This window comes from Centrocercus urophasianus, unplaced genomic scaffold (assembly GCF_019232065.1).
Source record: "Centrocercus urophasianus isolate 14NV4802_14NV808 unplaced genomic scaffold, USGS_Curo_1.0 seq_14, whole genome shotgun sequence".
Lineage (NCBI taxonomy): Eukaryota > Metazoa > Chordata > Aves > Galliformes > Phasianidae > Centrocercus > Centrocercus urophasianus.
The window spans coordinates 43,620,324-43,639,866 of record NW_024884586.1 but is presented as its reverse complement, the minus strand read 5'-3'; the positions used below and the strand labels follow the sequence as shown (position 1 = coordinate 43,639,866).

General features: G+C 41.9%; 1 protein-coding gene across 7 annotated transcripts in view; it reads right to left on the bottom strand.

Annotated features, from left to right (window-relative positions):
- KLC1 (kinesin light chain 1) overlaps positions 1–19,543 on the bottom strand; it is a 57,328-nt gene that overhangs the window by 21,990 nt on the left and 15,795 nt on the right. For 5 of the 7 annotated variants that reach the window (XM_042813210.1, XM_042813214.1, XM_042813213.1 and 2 more), the window contains exons 3-4: positions 2,276–2,537; positions 596–826 (exon numbers count right to left, since the gene is read on the bottom strand). In XM_042813210.1, the coding sequence (XP_042669144.1) occupies positions 596–826; positions 2,276–2,536 (492 nt within the window). In that variant the 5' untranslated portion in view covers position 2,537. Of the gene's footprint in view, positions 1–595; positions 827–2,275; positions 2,538–16,219; positions 16,286–16,616; positions 16,814–19,543 lie in introns of those variants that run through there. The other 2 variants (XM_042813211.1, XM_042813212.1) reach the window with 2 other exon arrangements.

Sequence of the window (19,543 nt, the reverse complement as noted above, 5' to 3'; positions counted from 1 at the left end):
CCTTTCAACTGGTTAAGTCACTTCTGTAAATTAAAACTGTACCCATTTGCTCTCTGAATCTAAGAATATCTAACAAAATAGGCTAGGTAAGAATGACTGAAAATGTACATATGATCACAATGTTCAGCAGAAGGTGAAGAAAGGGGATCCTATACCATTGTAAATTTGCAAAAGATAGAAGCAATAGGGACTACACATAGCTTGCATTAGATATAAACAAAGTATTTTTCCTATAGTCAAAATAATTCAAGTCCCTTTTGTTCTTAGAATCCAAATACTTTGCACTGCTCAGTTTATAACTGCTTGTTTATAACTGCCGAGTGTATGGAAGGAAATTTTTGGTCAAGTTCAGTGTATAATTTTTAAGTTAGCATGACACTTTTTTTTTTTTTTTTTTTAATATCTACAGGCAGTAAAACATTTACTCTCTTACCCTAAGAATCCAAATTATGTGACACTAGTATAAAGCAAGCACTTTAATGACATGTTTATGTTAGCAACAAATAAAAAGCTTCCATCTGTCATTTTTCGCTAACGAGGCAGATTACAGCACATGCATAAATGTGAGCTGGTTTTTCCCCACGCAGCTACTTACTGATGGTGAAATATCATCATCGTATTTTTTTAATTGATTCATGAATTCTAGATGCTTCTTCTCTTCCTCCAGCTGAGCCACAGATTGCTCACTTTTCTGTAGCTTCTGTTGTGTATTGGCCAGTTCATCCCGTAGCCACTGATTTTCCTGACACAGTCGGCGAACCTGAGCACGCAGTTTTTGCTTCTCTGATTCCACTGCATTTAAGTGATTTGACAAGGCCATCATTACCTAAAAGGCAGAAAGTATCATATCACATGACATACCTCCTCCAGAATGCAGTCCTGTATTCAGCACTAAAGTGTTTTATTACTTAAAACCTGCATTTGTGAGATCTGGACACAGAATAACAATAATACTTCAGTGACTGTTATACTATCCAAAGGTGCACAAATTACACCAGCACACAGATGTAGATATATATGAGATATTTGAGCGTGCAGATATCCTACATGTCTGAATCATTTTTATCCTGTAACATGATAAAGCAGCCATAAAAACAATCTGCTTGGTTTTTTTTTTTTTTGCAAAGCAATGTCAAATGAAAAATGAGTTTAACACTGGTGAAAGCCAAACTCTACATACAGCACACTCTGCTTTCACTGTTTATGTTAATATACCACCAATACAAATAGAAAGCATACCTTCAAAGAATGGGTCAGGGGTGATAATAAAAACCTTATTTTAGGAGTGTCAAACTCATCTAAGTTATCAGTATTTCACCTCCTCAATTTCACATTTCTTTGAAGCAAAGTTACTTTAATGTGTTTTTGAACTGAGCATTTAACATGAAATAACTGCTGCTTTTAACTAAAATTTCAGGTTTCAAAAACAAATATTAATTCTTTAAAAACTACTTTTTCCTTCTAAAGGAAGATAAAACATGAGGAATAATTTCCTAACACCAGTTCGAATCTCCAGACTTCAGCACCGAGCTGTTTATGTATTCAAATTTAACATGCATTTTCTCATTCACCTTCTGCAGATGATACCACCCTTTACAACAATAGTTAATGGAAGTTAGCACTTAGACCCTTCTTTAGGGCATAAATGAAAGTTGCTCAAATTCCATACTAAATTCTTAACCTTCAAAATGTATTAAAATTCAATTTTGATTTGTTAAGGTATTCAATAAATATTGGAGACTTTTAAACCCCAAGAGCGCTGTGAGCTTGTATAAGGAATCTCAGAATCAAAGGAATAAGAACACAAATGTAAGATCACAGCAGAGCTGAAAGGTCGGTCTCCTAACCCTAAGGAAACTCATTTGTGCATGACCTCCACACCTGTATTTCAGAGCTAAAGTGCTGATGCTTGATTCTTGTTTGAGCAGCTCGTTACCTGACTAATGCCATGGAAAACTAATAGAAAATAGCAGCCCCTCACCAAAGCAGAGAGGAGCTTAGCTACAGGCTTCAGGGCTTTGAAACATAATGTATAATTAGTTCTGTAACACAGTAAGACAGCCTCTATTAATTACAGCAGCCTGCTTCCTTAACACGAAATAACAACTTCCATGACTCAGCATGCTGCTCATTTCAGTAAGACAAACGTACATCCATCAAAACCGATTATGTTTAAATTTCCAATCTGAAGTCAAACAATGGTCTTTCGTTATTTTTTTAATACACTAAAAATTCAGTCAAAATCTGAAATGCTTTATTTCTACTTGAGCTTTACCTGTGCTTCACTAAGGCCGAGCTCCAGCATCTCCAGTGACTTTCGAATCATGTTTGACTTTTCTTCAACCAGATTAGTTTCATCATCTTTCTTCAAACATTTCAGTGTTTCAAGTAAGCTCTGTAAAATTGAATTGTGCTCATTCTTCAATGCCTCCAGTCCATTAATCACTTGCTTAGTTTTGGCAATGATTTCATCTTGAGTGAGCTTCTCCAACTTCTCTTCCTTTAGATACACCATTGTGGACATGTTTTCATACATTCTGAAAAGGAAGAATACAATAGTTAACCAAAAGGTAAAAATAAAACAAGAGATTCTCTAAAAGTATGCACTGGTAGAGCTTTTCTTTCAGTCATTAAAACATAAGAATTTGAAACGCATATTCATAATGGTATTTTTGTGCAACTTCCACAAAGTTTTAAGTCCTGGCTTTGAACAATTCAAGGCTTCCAGCTTCTATTTCCAGAGTTAAGATTAACACCAATTCATGAGTCAACAATAAATGAAAAATCTATACATATACAACAACATGGCAGAAGAATTTCTAATGAGCACCAAATAGGATTCTGGTTTGTGCAGAAGCAAGTGTACGAGCTGATGTTGAAAGAATACACTGTAATCTGATAGACGCCACTATTTATGTATTACAAATGTATTATGTATTACAAATATCCACAAAACAACACTAGAAGAAAACAGCATCAACCCTCAAAAAAGGCTGAGAGATCAGTTAAGAAAAAAACTGAAGTCTTAGCTTTTCTAGTCCTTGGAAAAGGACAATCTGTTTTAAAATTAATAACTGCCCCCTAAGGCGTTGTTACACATCTAGGTGTTCATATAGAATCACATACAGACGTTTGACTGTCTGTGGATTCAGACAACTGTTTTAATGAAGCTGCAACAGCTGCTAAATGCTAAATGTATAGCACAAACTTTGTGAAAAACATTTCACTGTGCAATTTTATCAATAGCTCACATACTACATTAAGGCTATAGGACTTCTGGATGTTCATAAATGCCTCTACCAAATGCAAAGTGTAGAAAGTCCTGTATTTTTATGATTGCACATCCTGTTAATGAAGTGACAGCCAAGTATAACAACACCAAACTACAAACAGATGATGGAAATCAATTGACCCTATTTCATCACCACTAGAAAAATCTCCTATAATGAGAACAGAGAACGTAGGAGGATATGAATATCTTCAAGTGTACTGGGAAGAACACAAAGGAACAAGCATCCACACGTGCACCTCTTTGTGACAACAGCTGGAAGATGTGCTTACCCTACAGCATTACATGAATAGAACACTGCTCATTCTCTGCACACTCAAACCACCCTCTCTGTTATGACTTTCTTTCTCAGAGAAGAGCCACATACTGGTTTATTTTGTTATCAGCTATTGTCTGAAAACACAGATAATCTAGAAAGCAATTAATTCAGTTTTACCACCATTTAACTTCACATGAACTTCATATTCATAAAGAGATGCAATCTGGAGCATTTGTATCTGTATGAAACACCAAATTTAGCTGGCTAAGGAATAAACTCACCAAATCCTGATGAGCAGAACACTAATTACATATTTCCCGTTTATAACCAGAGAAATATTACCTGAAATGCATAAATACCATTTTTTAAAATGCATACTCTAAAAATCATGTATAAATGAATTATATATAATTTAATGAAAGCAAGATCTGTAAATATACAGATAATTACATATTCTAACAAGCACACTCGTATGAGGAACTGTTACGGGTTATGCTAACTGCAGCTCACAGATCAACTCTCATTATCATCCTGCATACTTACATGCCTTCAATTAACAATTTCTATCCTGAACACAAGAACAGAACCTTTGATCATATGGAAATAAAAAGGCAGAGGACATCTAGAAAACAAGCTTTCATTTTGTGTTAGAGAAGTTTGAGAAATCTCATAATTACACAGAGCTTCTCTACAACATTTTTTCCGTACTCCAAAATGAGTTTGTAATCATTTGCTTCTGTCTCATGTGAACAGGAGTAGCAATTCCTTCTGTGAGCTGCAGCGCTTTGGAGTCATTCTGTAACATCACAGATGGAAAGGAGGTGTGTGCTTGTGTGTGAGCTGCATATGGAGGTTTAAAGTAAGAATTTGTACATATAAACCACAGCATCAAAATGAAATGAACACTGATAAATTAACAGCCACTCACTGGTACTAAAAGAATAAACGAATAAATGAAGTAATACCATAAGCTGTATCAGGCCTTGTAAGACTCAACCCTTCGTGTGAAAACGAGTAAAGTAGCCCCTGGGAAGTATCTATCCAACAGAAGAAAACCAGCAAAGAGACATCTGGGTGCACAGTTGCATCTCAGGTGTGAACTGGCACCACGGGGAAAAAGTGGTTGACAGTGTTGTTCAGGGTTTTGTACGTTATACTTTGGAGAACAAATTAGGAAAGGGAGAGTAACAAACACTCAGTTTATCATGTTATTGGGTTCTCTGTAAGTGTTAGATTAGCCATTAAATATTTGATATCTCTTAAGAGTAATGTGGTGGTGCAGTGCCATAACTATGATATTTTAAAAGCCCATTGGTCAACAGAGCATATTTGGCCATATTTGCAAACATAGTGATACAATTTGCTTATACACACACACACACACACGCACATTAGAGCTGACTACTTAAGCTCTTGAACTCCTATTTAAGGATCTCATAAACACAAATAATTTTGTGCTCACCTGCTTCAAAGAAAAAACAGTGTCATCTTCCTATAGATTCCCTTCAAGAATAAAAAGGTTCACCTGATAGTGAAATTTTATTCAGATAGAAGAAATCTAAATAATTTCTGATTTCTTGAACGAAAGTACTCTTAGCTGTATGAGTCCTCCTTTCATGTGAAGCTTGTGAAGCTTGGGAGATAATCTGTAATCACATCTAGCGTCTGATCATTACTGCTTTAAAAGACAATTTGAAAAAAATTATCTGTGAAGTGCTGTGACAAATAAAATTCTCCCAATCCTCCTTCCTCCAGAGCAGCCAGGACCGCTGAGCACAGCAGAATGATGCGTCAGCACAAAAGAAAAATCATTTCCTTAACAGAAAAACTACAAGACCTGCTCAGGCCAGCCCTACTGCTCCTGCCATCTATATGTGCTGCCAACTCCTACAGACTTACTATCTGTCAGTTCGACCTTCTTCCTTCTCCAATATATACCTCCCAGTTCACTGGTACCAGTTACATTTGGATTTTGTGTTGAGGGACATGGTTTAGTGAGTACTATTGGTGATAGGTGGATGGTTGGACTGGATGATCTTGAAGGTCTTTCCCAACCTTAGTGATTCTGTTTTGAATAATAAAGAGTCTGTTCAAGGGCTTTTAACCTGATTTCACTCCCAGTTTCTCCTTAATTAAATGACAAGGCTCAGTATCTTAAATCTGCTGTGCGCATGTCTCCTTCTGCATTGCTTGCAGTCTCTAAGTCATTAATTCCCTGCTCCAACCAGGCACACGTCTCATTACATCACGGAAAGCACTGCTCTAACTGCTTTCCCTGCTCAGCTTAGTAACAGAGAGCAGCGCTTCTCAAACAAACCTAAAAAGACCACAGGCTTTCCAAGCACAGAAAGAAAAAATCACCAACAAATGAAAGCGATGCAGAACACAGCCTGCCAGGGCGTGCTGAAAAAATATCGCAGTTTAAACACGCTGCTGTTATTCTTTACAGTCAGACACGTCCAAGTCTAACAAAACAGATAAGCAAGAATTATTCTTTCAATCTAAGATGCTACTTTCTCTATTCAGCAATTTCTACCAGCACAAGTCCCACAACTTAAGAAACGTACAACATCCTCTCTTCTTGGCTTGCCCTCCTTTTAACCAAAATGGTCCTTTACGTTCAGGCCTTTTATTTCAATACTTGCCATCTCTGATGCCACAGAAAAAAACCAGCGTAGCTTTTTCCCTGTGTTTGACGTACACAGGGCTGCAATTGAATTCCCATGCTACATAAGACTCTCCTCATCATACTGTATTTGAATAATATGAACCTCCAGAGAATAGAAAATCTTGAGCTGCATCTGGAAACAGCGTACAGCGGGAGGTCACGCTGAAGGTACAGTTGCTGACCCACTTCTATAATCAGAATGCTGCTGCTCGTACTGCCTCGGGTTTCCAAATATACGATCTCAAAACGTCTTTGCTATTCAGCACACGTGCACAAAAGCTACCTTAAAAATAGCTTGGTGAGAACAATTAGCAGCACGTACTGGAGGCCACAAACCACCAACCAGAAGCAGATCGGCAGATGGAGCTGCACCTGACCAGCAACCAACTTTAAGCTGAGAGAAGTCCTTTAGAAAAGGATGTGTTTAAAAACAAAAACAATTCACACCTTGGACTCTTTTTTTTTCTTATTAAATTCCTGCTAGCAAGCATCTGAATTAAAGCAACATCAAAACACATTATTGTGCTTCTTCTGCCAGCTTCCAGCTGACCCCGATTGCAGAAGCTTGCCCTGCCGCTTGGTTTAAAACAAAGGTATGCAAGGTGAATACTATAAAAAGGACACATCTAATCCTTTAATGTCAAGGGCACACATTCTAAGAAAAGCTCAGAATAAAATTTGTAATTTGGCCTACGACATAACACTGCAAGACATTTTTCTGGGTAAGCAAACATACCACGCAAAGGCTTAGTGCTTGTGAGGATCAACCGAGGGGTCCAAACTCCTGGAAACCCCATTGGCTGCCGTTAAGCCGAAACAATGTTGAAGTGAAAAGCATTAAAACATAACTCCAAGTAAGCCTATAGCACGGCTGATGCTGACAGCTCTCTGACAAAGCTATGGGAATTCCTACTACAGAGCACATTTACTCAGATTTCTGTATCACAGCCCTACATTACAGCAACACTAGTTAAGCACGTGCATCTCGTTAGCAATGACATCTGCAGTTTTATCAATAATAAAACACTATTTTAAAATTTTTTTTTGTTTCTCATAAATAATAGACAAAAAAGAAAACCCTTCAGAGTAATTTCAGCCTTACTGTAGCAAGTAAGCTACTTCCATTGGAATTATGACTTTCCACTGAAATAGTTAATTCAGTAAAGCCTTATACAGCATAGAAGTATCTGGAGTGGCATAGAAGTGTGCAATAAATGAATAGTTCATTATTCCTCTTAAAGGTTGTTACGGCGTTAATCCTTTGATAGTACTCCACCAAACTAACACTTCAAGCTACCATTTCAGTATTGTGATATAGTTAAATCTCAAGACTGACAACCTGCCAACGTAACCACTTCCAAAGTCTTTTAGATTCAGCCACATCTGGAATTCCATAACTGTCAAATCCCATCTTGCCCCTCCTGGGCTCTTGGATCACAGAGTGCTATTCTTCCTCCAGAAAGAGGCATCTGCTTGGATCCTACATCCAGTCCACTTGCATCACAAGCATGAAAAGCTTAGGTTCTGTGCATTCTCAAGTCTTAGCATCTCAGGTTCCTAACAAAGATAGGTGAAAATAAAGCCTTCCTATCCATTTGTTACTACAGAGATGTCTCTCTGTCAAAGCTGAAGCAAGCACACCAGAAACCTGACAGGTGTGTGACAAGCTCTAACACCTGTTTGTTAATTTTAGTTACACCCATACAGCCTCTGAAGAGAGACAGACAGCAAGTCTCAGTCTCCTCCTCCTGGAGCAAGGCTTTGCTACTGCAGTACTGCTTTGTCAACACCAAACAGCCTCTGTCGCGCTCCTCCAAAGCTGCACTTTGTTTCTTGTGAGCACTAATAAGCACCTTCACGCAGCCACACATTGACCTCAAGAAAGCAGAGCATTTTGCCTGTTCACTACTGCACTGTCACAACATACCATAGGATTTACCTCATTCTTACGACCACAAAGCCCACCTCACTGTGACAACCAGAGATTAAGGCACATTTTAACAAAAAGAGTAGTTACATGAAGGCAGAATAAGCATTCTTGAAAGCATCACAAGTTGAGTGACTTAAGAAGTCATCATATTCGCATACGGTTATTAAAAATACTTGTGACAAGAATGAAAGATACATAGAGAAAAAAAAAACAAGGGTAATTATTCAAGAATTTGTATTGAAGTTCAGGATTTTTTGTTACAAAGACATGCATTATAAAACACCTACTTCAAGTGGATTGAAAGGAAATCGTCACTATTTGTAAAGAAATACTGACAAGACAGTTTGAGTTACAAATCCATCACTACCAAATCCCACATTTTTTTACCCTCAGTATTCCAACTGTACACATTAGTTTCTGTGTGGGAGCAGCACTTGGCTCCTCATGTGCTTACCAACCTGTGCAGCCACGTCTTCAGCCTATAGAATATATTTTTGGTAGACAGATTCTAGCTGATGAGAGAAATCTCTTTGGTGGAACAGGGAAATGCAGCTACAGCAAAGTGTTTTTAAAAATAAATGTCTTGAAATTTAAGCTCTCAACAGCATCTTTTTATCTTAATACTACATAGCATTCAGGTAAAAGTACAGGAATATTTCCAAGCAGTGCATTCTCCCTTCAAAGTTTAGGGTGAAGAACCTTCCCCTTTCACACTTATGCTTTCACTTAAAAAAAAATGAAACCCCCAAACACTCAGCTAATTCTTCCAAAATCACTACAGGAAGAGATGCAAAATGAAATAATTCAGACACAGAATCACAGAATCACTTAGGTTGCAAAAGACCTTAGAGTTCATCGAGTCCAACCACGATCTAACCATACTACTCTAACTAAACACTGTCCTTCATATTAAGGATAAACTAATTGTGCATCATCAAACATTCCACCAAACCTTTACAAGGGCAGTCACCAGGTACCAGACAGCACTTCGCACCTGACAAATTCAATCTCATAGGAAGCAAAGCAGGTGATGCAACCCCCTAGAAGAAACAACCTTGTATCATTCTGGGTGCATCTTAGCTCTCTGATACAGTGTGTGACTCTGCTCTAAAGCGGTTAACCATGCCCTTGTTAAATACTCTGCAATCTGCAGTGCTTACTCACAAAAATCACAGAATGGCCAGGGTTGGAAGGGACCTCAAGGATCATGAATCTCCAACTCCCTGCCACATGCAGGGCCATCAACCTCCCCATTTAATGCCAGACCAGGCTGCCCAGGGCCCCATCCAACCAGGCCTTGAACACCTCCAGGGATGGATGGGGCATCCACAGCCACTCTGGGCAGCTGTTCCAGCACCTCACCACTCTCTCTGTAAAGAATTTTCCTGACATCCAACCTAAATCTGCCCTCCCTCAACTTAGATCCATTTCTCCTTGTCCTGCAGTTTTCTACCCTTTCAAAGAGTTGATTCCCCTCCCCTCTGTAGGCTCCCTTTAGGTACTGAAAGGCTGCAATGAGGTCACCCCGCAGCCTTCTTTTCTCCAGGCTGAACAAGCCCAGCTCCCTCAGCCTGTCCTCATAGGGGAGGTGCTCCAGTCCTCTGATCATCCTAGTGGCTCTCCTCTGGACCCTCTCCAACAGCTCTCCGTCTTTCTTGTACTGGTGGCTCCACACTTGGACGCAGTACTCCAGATGGGGCCTCACAAGAGCAGAGTAGAGGGGGACAATCACCTCCCTGTCCCTGCTGGCCACCCCTCTTCTGATGGAGTCAAGGATACCGTTTGCTTTCCGAGCTGAAAATAGTCAGATGGTCCTGAAGTCTCCAGGGCCAGGAGGTACAAAGTGGTACAACAGGGCTCCAGCCCTGTGTCTGGCAAAGTCACCTTTCCTTCCTGTGCTCTCACACCTTAGGGTTGCACCATAGTTTCATTTCCAGCCATCTCACACCTTCATCATTTATCTCCACGATTGCTAGAGCACTCAGTGCTCCTTCAGGACTTTAACCTTATATTTAAAACCATTGCATTTGGATAAAAGTGATTTGAAAGCAATCCTGTACCTAGGACGGCAAAACAATCACATCCTAAAACAACTGTGCCACTAGAAACAAACTATCACACATTTACTAGCATTGCACCAAGTGCAGCCACACTAGCAGAGAAGAGCGACATGGAAAAATAAGAAAGGAAGAAACAAACTCATCCAGCATATTTCCTGGCCATTTGTTAGCACAACAACTGGGTGGGGAATTAAGAAACAGATTCAGTGGCTGCACAAATGACAAGCAGGCAGTGTAATTCAAACCTCCCTGACTGCTGCTTTTACAAATATGCTGGGCATCTTTACTCTCTACCTGCATGCTGCACAGACTCAAAACTTGTGTTAATTTCTAAGTCTTATTCTAACAGCAAATTTGCTCTAAAAGCAACATACGGCATATAATTTTAACTAGAAAGTACTGTAAGAGAAATTGCTACTAAGTAAGAAAGACTTACCTCTTTCCTGAGCAACGGAAAGGAGATGTAATCAAGTAGAATGGCTTAGGCTGGAAGAGATCTCAAAGCCCACCCAGCCCCCACCCCTGCCATGGGCTGGCTGCTCCCCCCAGCTCCGGCTGCCCAGGGCCCCACTCAGCCTGGCCTTGGGCACCTCCAGAGATGGGGCATCACAGTAACAGCAATACTGGATGTGAAGAAAGTCACCACTGGTGCCTCTTGCCTTTCCAAAAGATGGCTGATAGAAAACAAATTTTGAGAAATGAGGCCATCTGGCTAACACAGCTACCACTACCATAACAAAACCTTATTTGTCTTCTATGGGTGATGTCTTTAGCCACCAGGAACAACCACCAAGGACAGGAGGAGGTCTGTGTTCCAAGCACTCCAAGAGCAGAATACAGCTGCATCACATCCTCTCTGTTAAATATGATTCTGCCTTACACTGACACAGTGACCACGTTTTCACACACTAAATCTTCCCAAGGCATACCTCAAAATTGACACTTCTTCCTAAGGAGTCATTCTAGTGAGACTTCTGGGTCACTGTCCCACGCTGGCATACTGACAAACACCATCACAGCTCCTGCACCGCTCCATATTTCAGTACAGCAGTACATCCACAGAAATCATAAACAATAGTGCATTCTTAGATCTCCCATCCATTACTGGCTTATATGAGAGAGACTTCAGAGAGAGAAACGGCTGTCAGGTATCTGGTGCAGCCCACGGGCATTCACTAACTGAGGTAATGGCTGGAGACAAAAAGCTGGCAGTGCTCCACGCGCAGCCAAACATCTCATTCGCATCCTCCTGCTACAGCAGCACAAGCATACCTGTCCATAACAAACAAAAGACCTGCTCCTTTCACTGTGTTATCTTGGTGAGAGACAAAAATAACAGGTTCAGGGCTTAAACCCAGCCAAAATGTATCTATTTCCCTGTGCTGTTTCCATGTTAACAGAATGAGGATACAGAACATGTGGCAAGAGTGTGGTGCTACATAAACCAGCCCTGAGACTCAAGAGACTCTCAGCTATAACCTTACACACTTGTATATTACTTTTCTGTCAGCAGAAACAGTTTACGAGGCTGCTGCCTCCCCTTCTCCTGCTCCAACCTCTTCTTACCATCCCACCACCCGTGCTAATCCAGATACACACAGCACTGATCGGTGGGGAGGAAATAATGCTGCTTCTCCCTCAAAACGCTTGGGGGACACATCTAGTTTAACCACTGAACAAATGACATGTTAAAGCCAACAGAGATGAGTGACGAAGGAGTAACAGCTGCCTCTCTGAAATGGAAGCTGCACAAGTTGGAGGATACAGCTGTGGCTTTCCTACGTGATACAGCCTGACACTGACAAAAGAACATCCACAGAAACACTCCATCTGAAGCACAATATGCTATGCAGGAAAGAAAAAAGAAAAAAGGGGACCCTCCTCTCCTCTCCCCAACACAGAACACACCTCCCTCTCCCATCAGCCCATAAACCCACACGGCATGCTTTGCAGATCATCCAGCTACCTCAGCTGGAAAGGAGCACACTCAGGATGCACTGCAGGAACACGATTACTGCGGTCCCCTGGAGCTTAAAGCCACCTCCCCCTCTCAGGGGAATGGCACACACACGTACCAGCACACTGCCCTTCATGTTTTGGTAATATTTACCTACTGGTGCTGTTTCTAGACAAAGCACAGTATTAGAACTCTATGAACATTAGCAGTAATGTACTGCTGAGAGGGATGGCAGCACAGGATACAAGAAACAGTTCATCAGTTTATGTATACAATATAGAGCGTATGTATACAAAATACCCAGAACTATGATATACTGATATACAGCCTGTTATCTGATCATTCTGACATGCCGGGTATTGTCATTTAAATGGACTGATTTTTAGATACAACTCTGATTCCTAGGATATACACAAAACATATTGTAAGAAAAGCAGATATTAACTGTCAGAAAATAATATATGTCGGAAAAATGCATCTGACACTTCTTGACCTTCTGAATGTAAATCAACGCATCATTAACTTTTAAAATGGTTTTCTGGGGTGTGTGCAAATAAACACAGGGTTGTGCTCACAGAGTGATTAGGCTGCAGTGAGCCACCACCCCACCCTGCCCACCTATAAGGAAGCTGTGTAACTGACCAGACTGGTTACATCCTTCACTCTCTTCACTTTGGAATATAATAAAGTCAGCTATGGTTCTGATGTAAGCACAGAAACACCACCTTAAAGTGATTCATGGGTTTTATGGCAGATATTTACGAAGAATCAAAATAGAAAACTGTTCTGTTTTAGGGTAACCTGACAAAGATATTTGAGTGTAATCAAGGCATGATACTGAGAAACCATGCAAAAAAAATCTGTGTTTAAGTAGAATGTGGAAAGCACACTCGGAATAGAAGACTACATGCTTCCTAATTTAGGAGAGAGAAAAGAAAACGGGAAGAAAAAAAACAGCAATAGTAACTATTTGAAAAGATAAATTCAATTCCACCTGTAGGTCAAAGCAGCTTTCAGGGTAAAGATTGCTTCTGAGGGCACTGAAAAGAGCTGAACAGCAGAACCCAAGGGAGATAAGCTGGATTCAGAGAATCAAACCATGATTAAATCAACAGACAGATACTATTACTTGCATCTGTCTTCTTAGCTGACTCAATCTGTAGAAACTATCAAGTATCAGAGATTAGATATGCTAATTTTATATTGTATAAAGAAACTAAGCATTAACTGTGCTTCAGTGTTTGTCCTTTGAATACCATTTCTTTGTTCACGTACCCAAATACATTTTAGGTACTCATGCCTGCCTATCAGCCATGGCCTGTCATTACGCATTATATTAACTGTCTGCTACAAAAAACATCTTCCAAAACAAGCACAGCACTATCTGTCAAAGCACCTCGAACACAACCCTGTGGAAACAAATCCTGCATCACTGAAAGGACCTGTAATTCTGGCTCTTGCCCTCTAACAAAGTGCCTGGTTCAAATCCCTGAACTCAAAGCAACAAACGCATCTCAGCAAATCTGAGCCAGCACGAGCGCCTGCTTTCTGGTCTGGCATTTATTGATTGTGGGGACTGGTAAGTATTTTTTCAAAGGAACCACACTTACTTCTACAGCCTGCTATTAGACAGGAAAACGTTCCACTAAAGAAACGACCGGGAGAGCCTCACTACCTCAAGCTGAGCATGACTCAGGATATAACTGGCTCTATTTTGAGCTCAAAATGCTTCTTTTTAAAATAAACACTTTGCCTTCCACTAGTACTTGGTTACCAGGAAGTACAGATTAGACATTACATGCCCAACGATTTTGTTTTAAGGAAAACAACAGTTAACATCTCAAAGAAACATTTTTTTCTAAACTTTGGCCAGTGTTTTCATAGGAGAAAATAGTTGGAAAATATAAAGTGTTATGCAGATTGTGCTACGAGAAATGCTTGTAACTTCTATTGCAATGATGATGGAATTGGTCAGATCCCACCTTTATGACAAATGTGTCATGCTGAGCTATACCTTGAGGCACATGGGCAGCAAAAGGTTTCTTTAAATAAACCCGGTATGCTTGCCTTTGTCTTCGCTACTGCACTGTTCAACATTAAGTGCAAAAACACATTTTGCCTCTTTGAATGTACCCACACTCATTTTTAATCCCTTTAGGAAAACAGAACTTTAAAAGTTATTTGTATACTTGAGTTTTAAAATAATCATCTGGAAAGAAGCTGCTAATACCAGAATAAACCAACTTACACGTCTTCCAGAGATACTGAGCAGAGTAAGAGATGAAAGAGTAACTGCACGAGCCCACATGTCTCAAGAGAAACAGAAGCTGCATTACATGGACTCAGCACCGAGCAGGAGGGTTCAGCATCTCCCCAAGCTCCTAATTAAGAGACATAGGTAGGTATGTCTGTATGCACATGTAGATAAACAGATCTCTGTGTTTAAACGTACACAGCCTATGGGTAGCACACAAGTGAGGGTTTTCTGACCTCGTTATGGTAAATTCTTCATAAACAGAGCAAGCAGCAATTGCTTTCATAACCCTTATGCATCCTTCAAGCAGTATTTTGATTACTGTATGTCAGAACATTTAGTAGACTTCCACAAATTTCATTCACATTTCTATGCACTATTCTTCTTTCGTTGAGCAAAGGCTTTTTAAAATTAGTTTCACTAATAATGCATTGTTGGCACAAACCAATAATGTACTGAGCAGCAAACGAAGCAACTTTATGAGACGTTTGGGGGATAGCATTATTTTCTTTTAAAATTACTTACAACTTTATGTTTTCTTTTTTCTTTGATTAGAAAATGAATGGAGACCAGACTGACACTGTTGTTAGAATTTCTCATTTGTGCAAGTGTCCACTTCGATCTCCACCCATCAGAAACAGAAAGGCTGCCAAACTTCAACTGCAACACGATGCAGAAGTGATACCGCATTGTTGTGTGACTTCACTAACTGCCCATTTCAGTGCTCTGCACTCTGCTACCTGGTTTTGCATTAAGTGCTCACCTAATTGGAATTGCAGTTTTCTACATTTTTGAAAGTGTCACAAAAAGGTTATCTTAAACGATGTGTTCACAAAGAAAATTCAAAAAATCATGGCAACCCCCTACAAAATACAAGGCCTTCTGCTCAGAATCAGCACAGAGATCAGTTTTCTCTCTGCTTCCAGTAAATGCTGAATGTGTTCCTTTCAATTGTCTCTATAATCCCAGGGTTATAATATCCTCTATCGTGTTTCGCTGAAGCTTTGGAATTCATAATCAATTAAAGTAAAGCCATTTTTAGAGCAGTTTGAAATCCATTCTGAATTCAAAAAGGTTTTGATTTTTTTTTTTTTTTTTGTAAATCTCGAAGGTTCCTTTCTAGCTTTCCAATGCACACCCTTTGGGCATGTTTCCTATTTCAGAGAAGTGCAAACACAAAAGGGAAGTGGAACAGACAATTGCTTCCCAGAGTAATTGTTACCAAACCTTCTGCCATTTGCAACACAAAAATAACATTTTAAGATTCCTCGTTCAAGGCGTTTTAATGCAGGACTACAGAAGAAAAAAAAAAACAAAAAACAAAAAACCAAAAAAAAAAAAACCAAAAAAAAACCACGAGTGACATTTGCTCAGCATTCTGTTGTTTAAAGTGGACTGTAAGAACAAACTTTCACTTTTTTTTCCCCAGCTCCTTTTGCTTTCTGATCATGTACCCGAACACTGCTGTTACAATGAAGTCGGATACACCGAAGGAAATCTTTCGTGGAGAAAAAAGCAAGGCGTAGAAGCACCTGACGGATGGAGCAGAGGCTCCCAGCGGCGTCCATCTGGGTGGTGCCGCCCCGGCCATGGCAGCGGGCTGCTCCCCGCTCAGCACGCAGGGAGGAGGCGCGGTGCCCCGGTCTGCGCTTACGCACAAGGGCTGTACAGCCTTACCGACCTGACACCTCGCTAGCTAAACCAGCAGAAAGCCAGAAGGATAAAACACCTTCCTAATTCACCTCTGCCCAAAAGACAGCACTAACGAGGTCAGTCAGGCATGAGCGTTATCTCGCACCTACCGATTTACCTCCTTTAACTTTACACAAGGATGCCGGAGGACCTTCTTGGAGCACGGCACGGCGATCCGCAGCCCGAGCAGCGCCGTCCCCGCCTTCCTTCCTTCCTTCCTCCCTTCCTTCCACCATTTCACACCGCCCCGCCGCGCCGTGCGGCGGCCCCACGCAGCGCCCTCACTCAGCCCCGGCCCGCTCTCCCCTGGGCGGTGCCGGCGGCGCCGCAGCCCCGCGGGGGGACAAAGCGCACGGCGCTGCGGGGTCGCCTGAGCACGGTGACGGAGCTGTCAGCGGGGCGCAGCCTGCCGGCGCAGCCTTTTGTTGTCTGAGAAACGGGAGGGAGGAGAAAGGCGAAGATGGAAGAGGAAAGCCCCGACCCGCCCGCCCGCCGTCCCCCGCTCACCGCTCGGTGCTGCAGGCTCGGATGTGCGCAGCGCTCGCTGAGGCGGCGGGGGCCGCGCAGCCCGGGGAGAGGAGGCGGCCAGAGGAGGATGTCAGCGATGGGCGGGCGGAAGGAAAAGGATTGTTGGGGGGGAGAAAAAGAGCGGGCGCCGCCGTGCCTTCGGTGCTTCCCGCGAGGAGCTGACGGGCCCGACCCGGCCCCCGAGGAGCGGGCGCTGACAGCTGCAGGCGGCCGCCGCCCCGGCCGCTACCGCCGCGCCCCGCCCAGCCCCGCCCTGCTCTCCGCCCGCCCCGCCCCGCCTGACATGGCGGCCGCCCTCCCTATCCCAGCAGCCCCGGCGCGCCCTCCTTTCCCGCCGCTCCCCCCGCCCGTGTGATGTCATGGCAGCCGTCCGCTGCCTCCCCTCAGCGCCGTCGCCATGGCTGCCTGCGTCCGACCGGGGGGAAGGACGTGAGGAGGGGCTCTGGCGGCCTTGGGGAGAGGGACTTAGGCTAAAGCTGGAGCGCAAACGCTGAGCTGAGGGCTGGGTGCCGCTCTGTGCTGTTAGTACTTGTCAGCATCCGTGTCTTCGTGCACGCCGAGCTGCCCCAAAGATCCCTGCTGTCTGACAGGTGTATGCATAACATGGAAGAGTTTCGTGGGAACTCGGTGGTGGTGCTGCAAGAATTAAATCTTTGCAGCTTCTAACTTCACTCCTGCTCTTCACAGAATGACAGGATCACCAAGGTTGGAAAGGACCTTCAACATCATCCAGTCCAACCATCCACCTGTCACCAGTAGCACTCGCTAAACCATGTTCCTCAGCACAAATCCAAACGTTCCTTGAACACCTCCACTACATCCGTGGGCAGCAGGCTCCAGTGCCTGACCGCTCTTTCAGAAAACTAGTATTTCCTAACGTCCAGTCTAAATCTCCCCTGGCGCAGCTTGAAGCCATTCCCTCTAGTTTCTATCACCAGTTACACAAGAGAAGAGGCCGACCCCTAGCTCACTACAGCCTCCCTTCAGGTAGTTATAGAGAGCAATAAGATCTCCCCGAGCCTCCTCCTGGTCACTATTTTATCTATGTTCCATTGAGTGCATGTTAATCACTGAAATGAAGAAAGGTGGAAGAAACAGGAGTTCTGAGATGAACAATGCCATTAAATATGACAGTGCACTGCCACATACGTTGGGAATCATCGGGAACAGTGACAGCCTAACTTCATAAAAGTGTTATTAATGTCTAGACAATATTAAGGTGCATTATCATCTGAACGCTGTGTAACTCCTGCAGTACATATAGATATGAATCATAAGCTTATGGAAACATGGAGATGTAGTGGTGAATCAGAATGCGCAGCCTCACCTGCACGGTGAATTCTGAAATACACAAGGGAAGCTATGCTAACGTCTGTTTGTCTGCAAAGAAACAATCAAACAATTCTACAGAACGGCAGGGGTGAGAAGGCAGGATTCCTAAAAGAAAAATGGAAGAAGGAATCACAACTCATGCTGTAGTCAGAGAAGCCCAGCAAAACAAAGTGAGGGAAAAATGGATAGGCTGCAGAATGCATGAGCAGAGAGTCCCTGTGGGGTTTAAGGGCACTGTAGTATTCACAGGGAAGTCCGGGCAGTGGCCTGGCCAACTATGTGTAATTGTGGTAAGTAGGTGTCTGAAAGTAATATGAAAGGGGACAAAATGAAAAAAGCATTCCTTCATATGCATGTTTTTAAAATGAAGAGTTATGTCAGTTGGTCCACAAGTTCAGAGAATTGCCATGAATATGCAAAAGGTTTAATTAAAAATAGAACATGCCCTAATTACATGATTATGCAAGAGAACTGATTCAAAGGAACCCCTCCTGTCTTTTGAATAAACAATATTCATTGCTTTCTTCCTATCACACATTTGCTTTCAAAGATTTCCTGCAATTAGCTGCTTACCCCGGGGAAATGAGTATCTCTTGAACAAAGCACCTACTCCAGCTTTGACCCTGATTCATAATATGCTGCCTAATGATGTATATGCATGCTTGCAATTTTCCACATAAGCAGCACACACTACAAGCTGCATCGTGCAGCAAGGCTGCTTATTGCAGAGGAACTAATGTGCAGTATTGCTTACCTCTGGATATGACACACAAAGAGGAATAGACACAGGAGACTGTGTCTCTTCTCAAGCTTCTGCCTGACCCGAAATATCATCATTTCTCCCCAGCTGGATCTTGTTTTTCTTGTTCCTTCTCCATAAGCTACCTGCATTCTTCCAGCAGAAAAGCTGTCTGCTGCCCACATTTCCGTCTTGTCCCAGGAAACTAGTTACGCTGTGTGCCCTGTTTTTAGGATGAAGTGACCTAGACATACTGTCTCTAAAATATTCTTTGTTCAACGAGGTCACTATTATTTTCTGCAGTCACCCAAGTGGGTATTAAAGTAAAATCCCCAAATATGTTATTTGTAATTCTGAATTCTTTATTCTCAATATACCCATTCCCCTCCTCTCCCATAAAAGAGTTTGGAATTTGCATAGAGACGGAGCAAATCAAACAGTTCAGCTTATGCAGCAGAAAAAGCTCTTATATTTTGAAGTGCAAGTGTGAGAAATTGACACAGCAAATCGAGATTCAGTTTGACTGACATCCACAATCAGAGCAAGCCTCTGCAAAAAAGTTCAGATTCATTTATGAAGTGTAGGTCACTTTATTTTACTATTGCTGTTATATCCTCTTGCCTTAGAAGATCCTTCTGCCAAAAGAGACAAAAGTTTTTTAAGTCTAAATTTACAGTCTATAATATCTATGACTTCATTCTATAAATATGGGCTACCATAAAGCATTTCATTGGAATAATTTCAGTTGCTGCTAAAGTGCTGTTTAAAAGCATCCTGGTAATAATAAATATTGAAAGGCCAGATTCAGCAACCTGTCTGGCTTTTCATCACTATC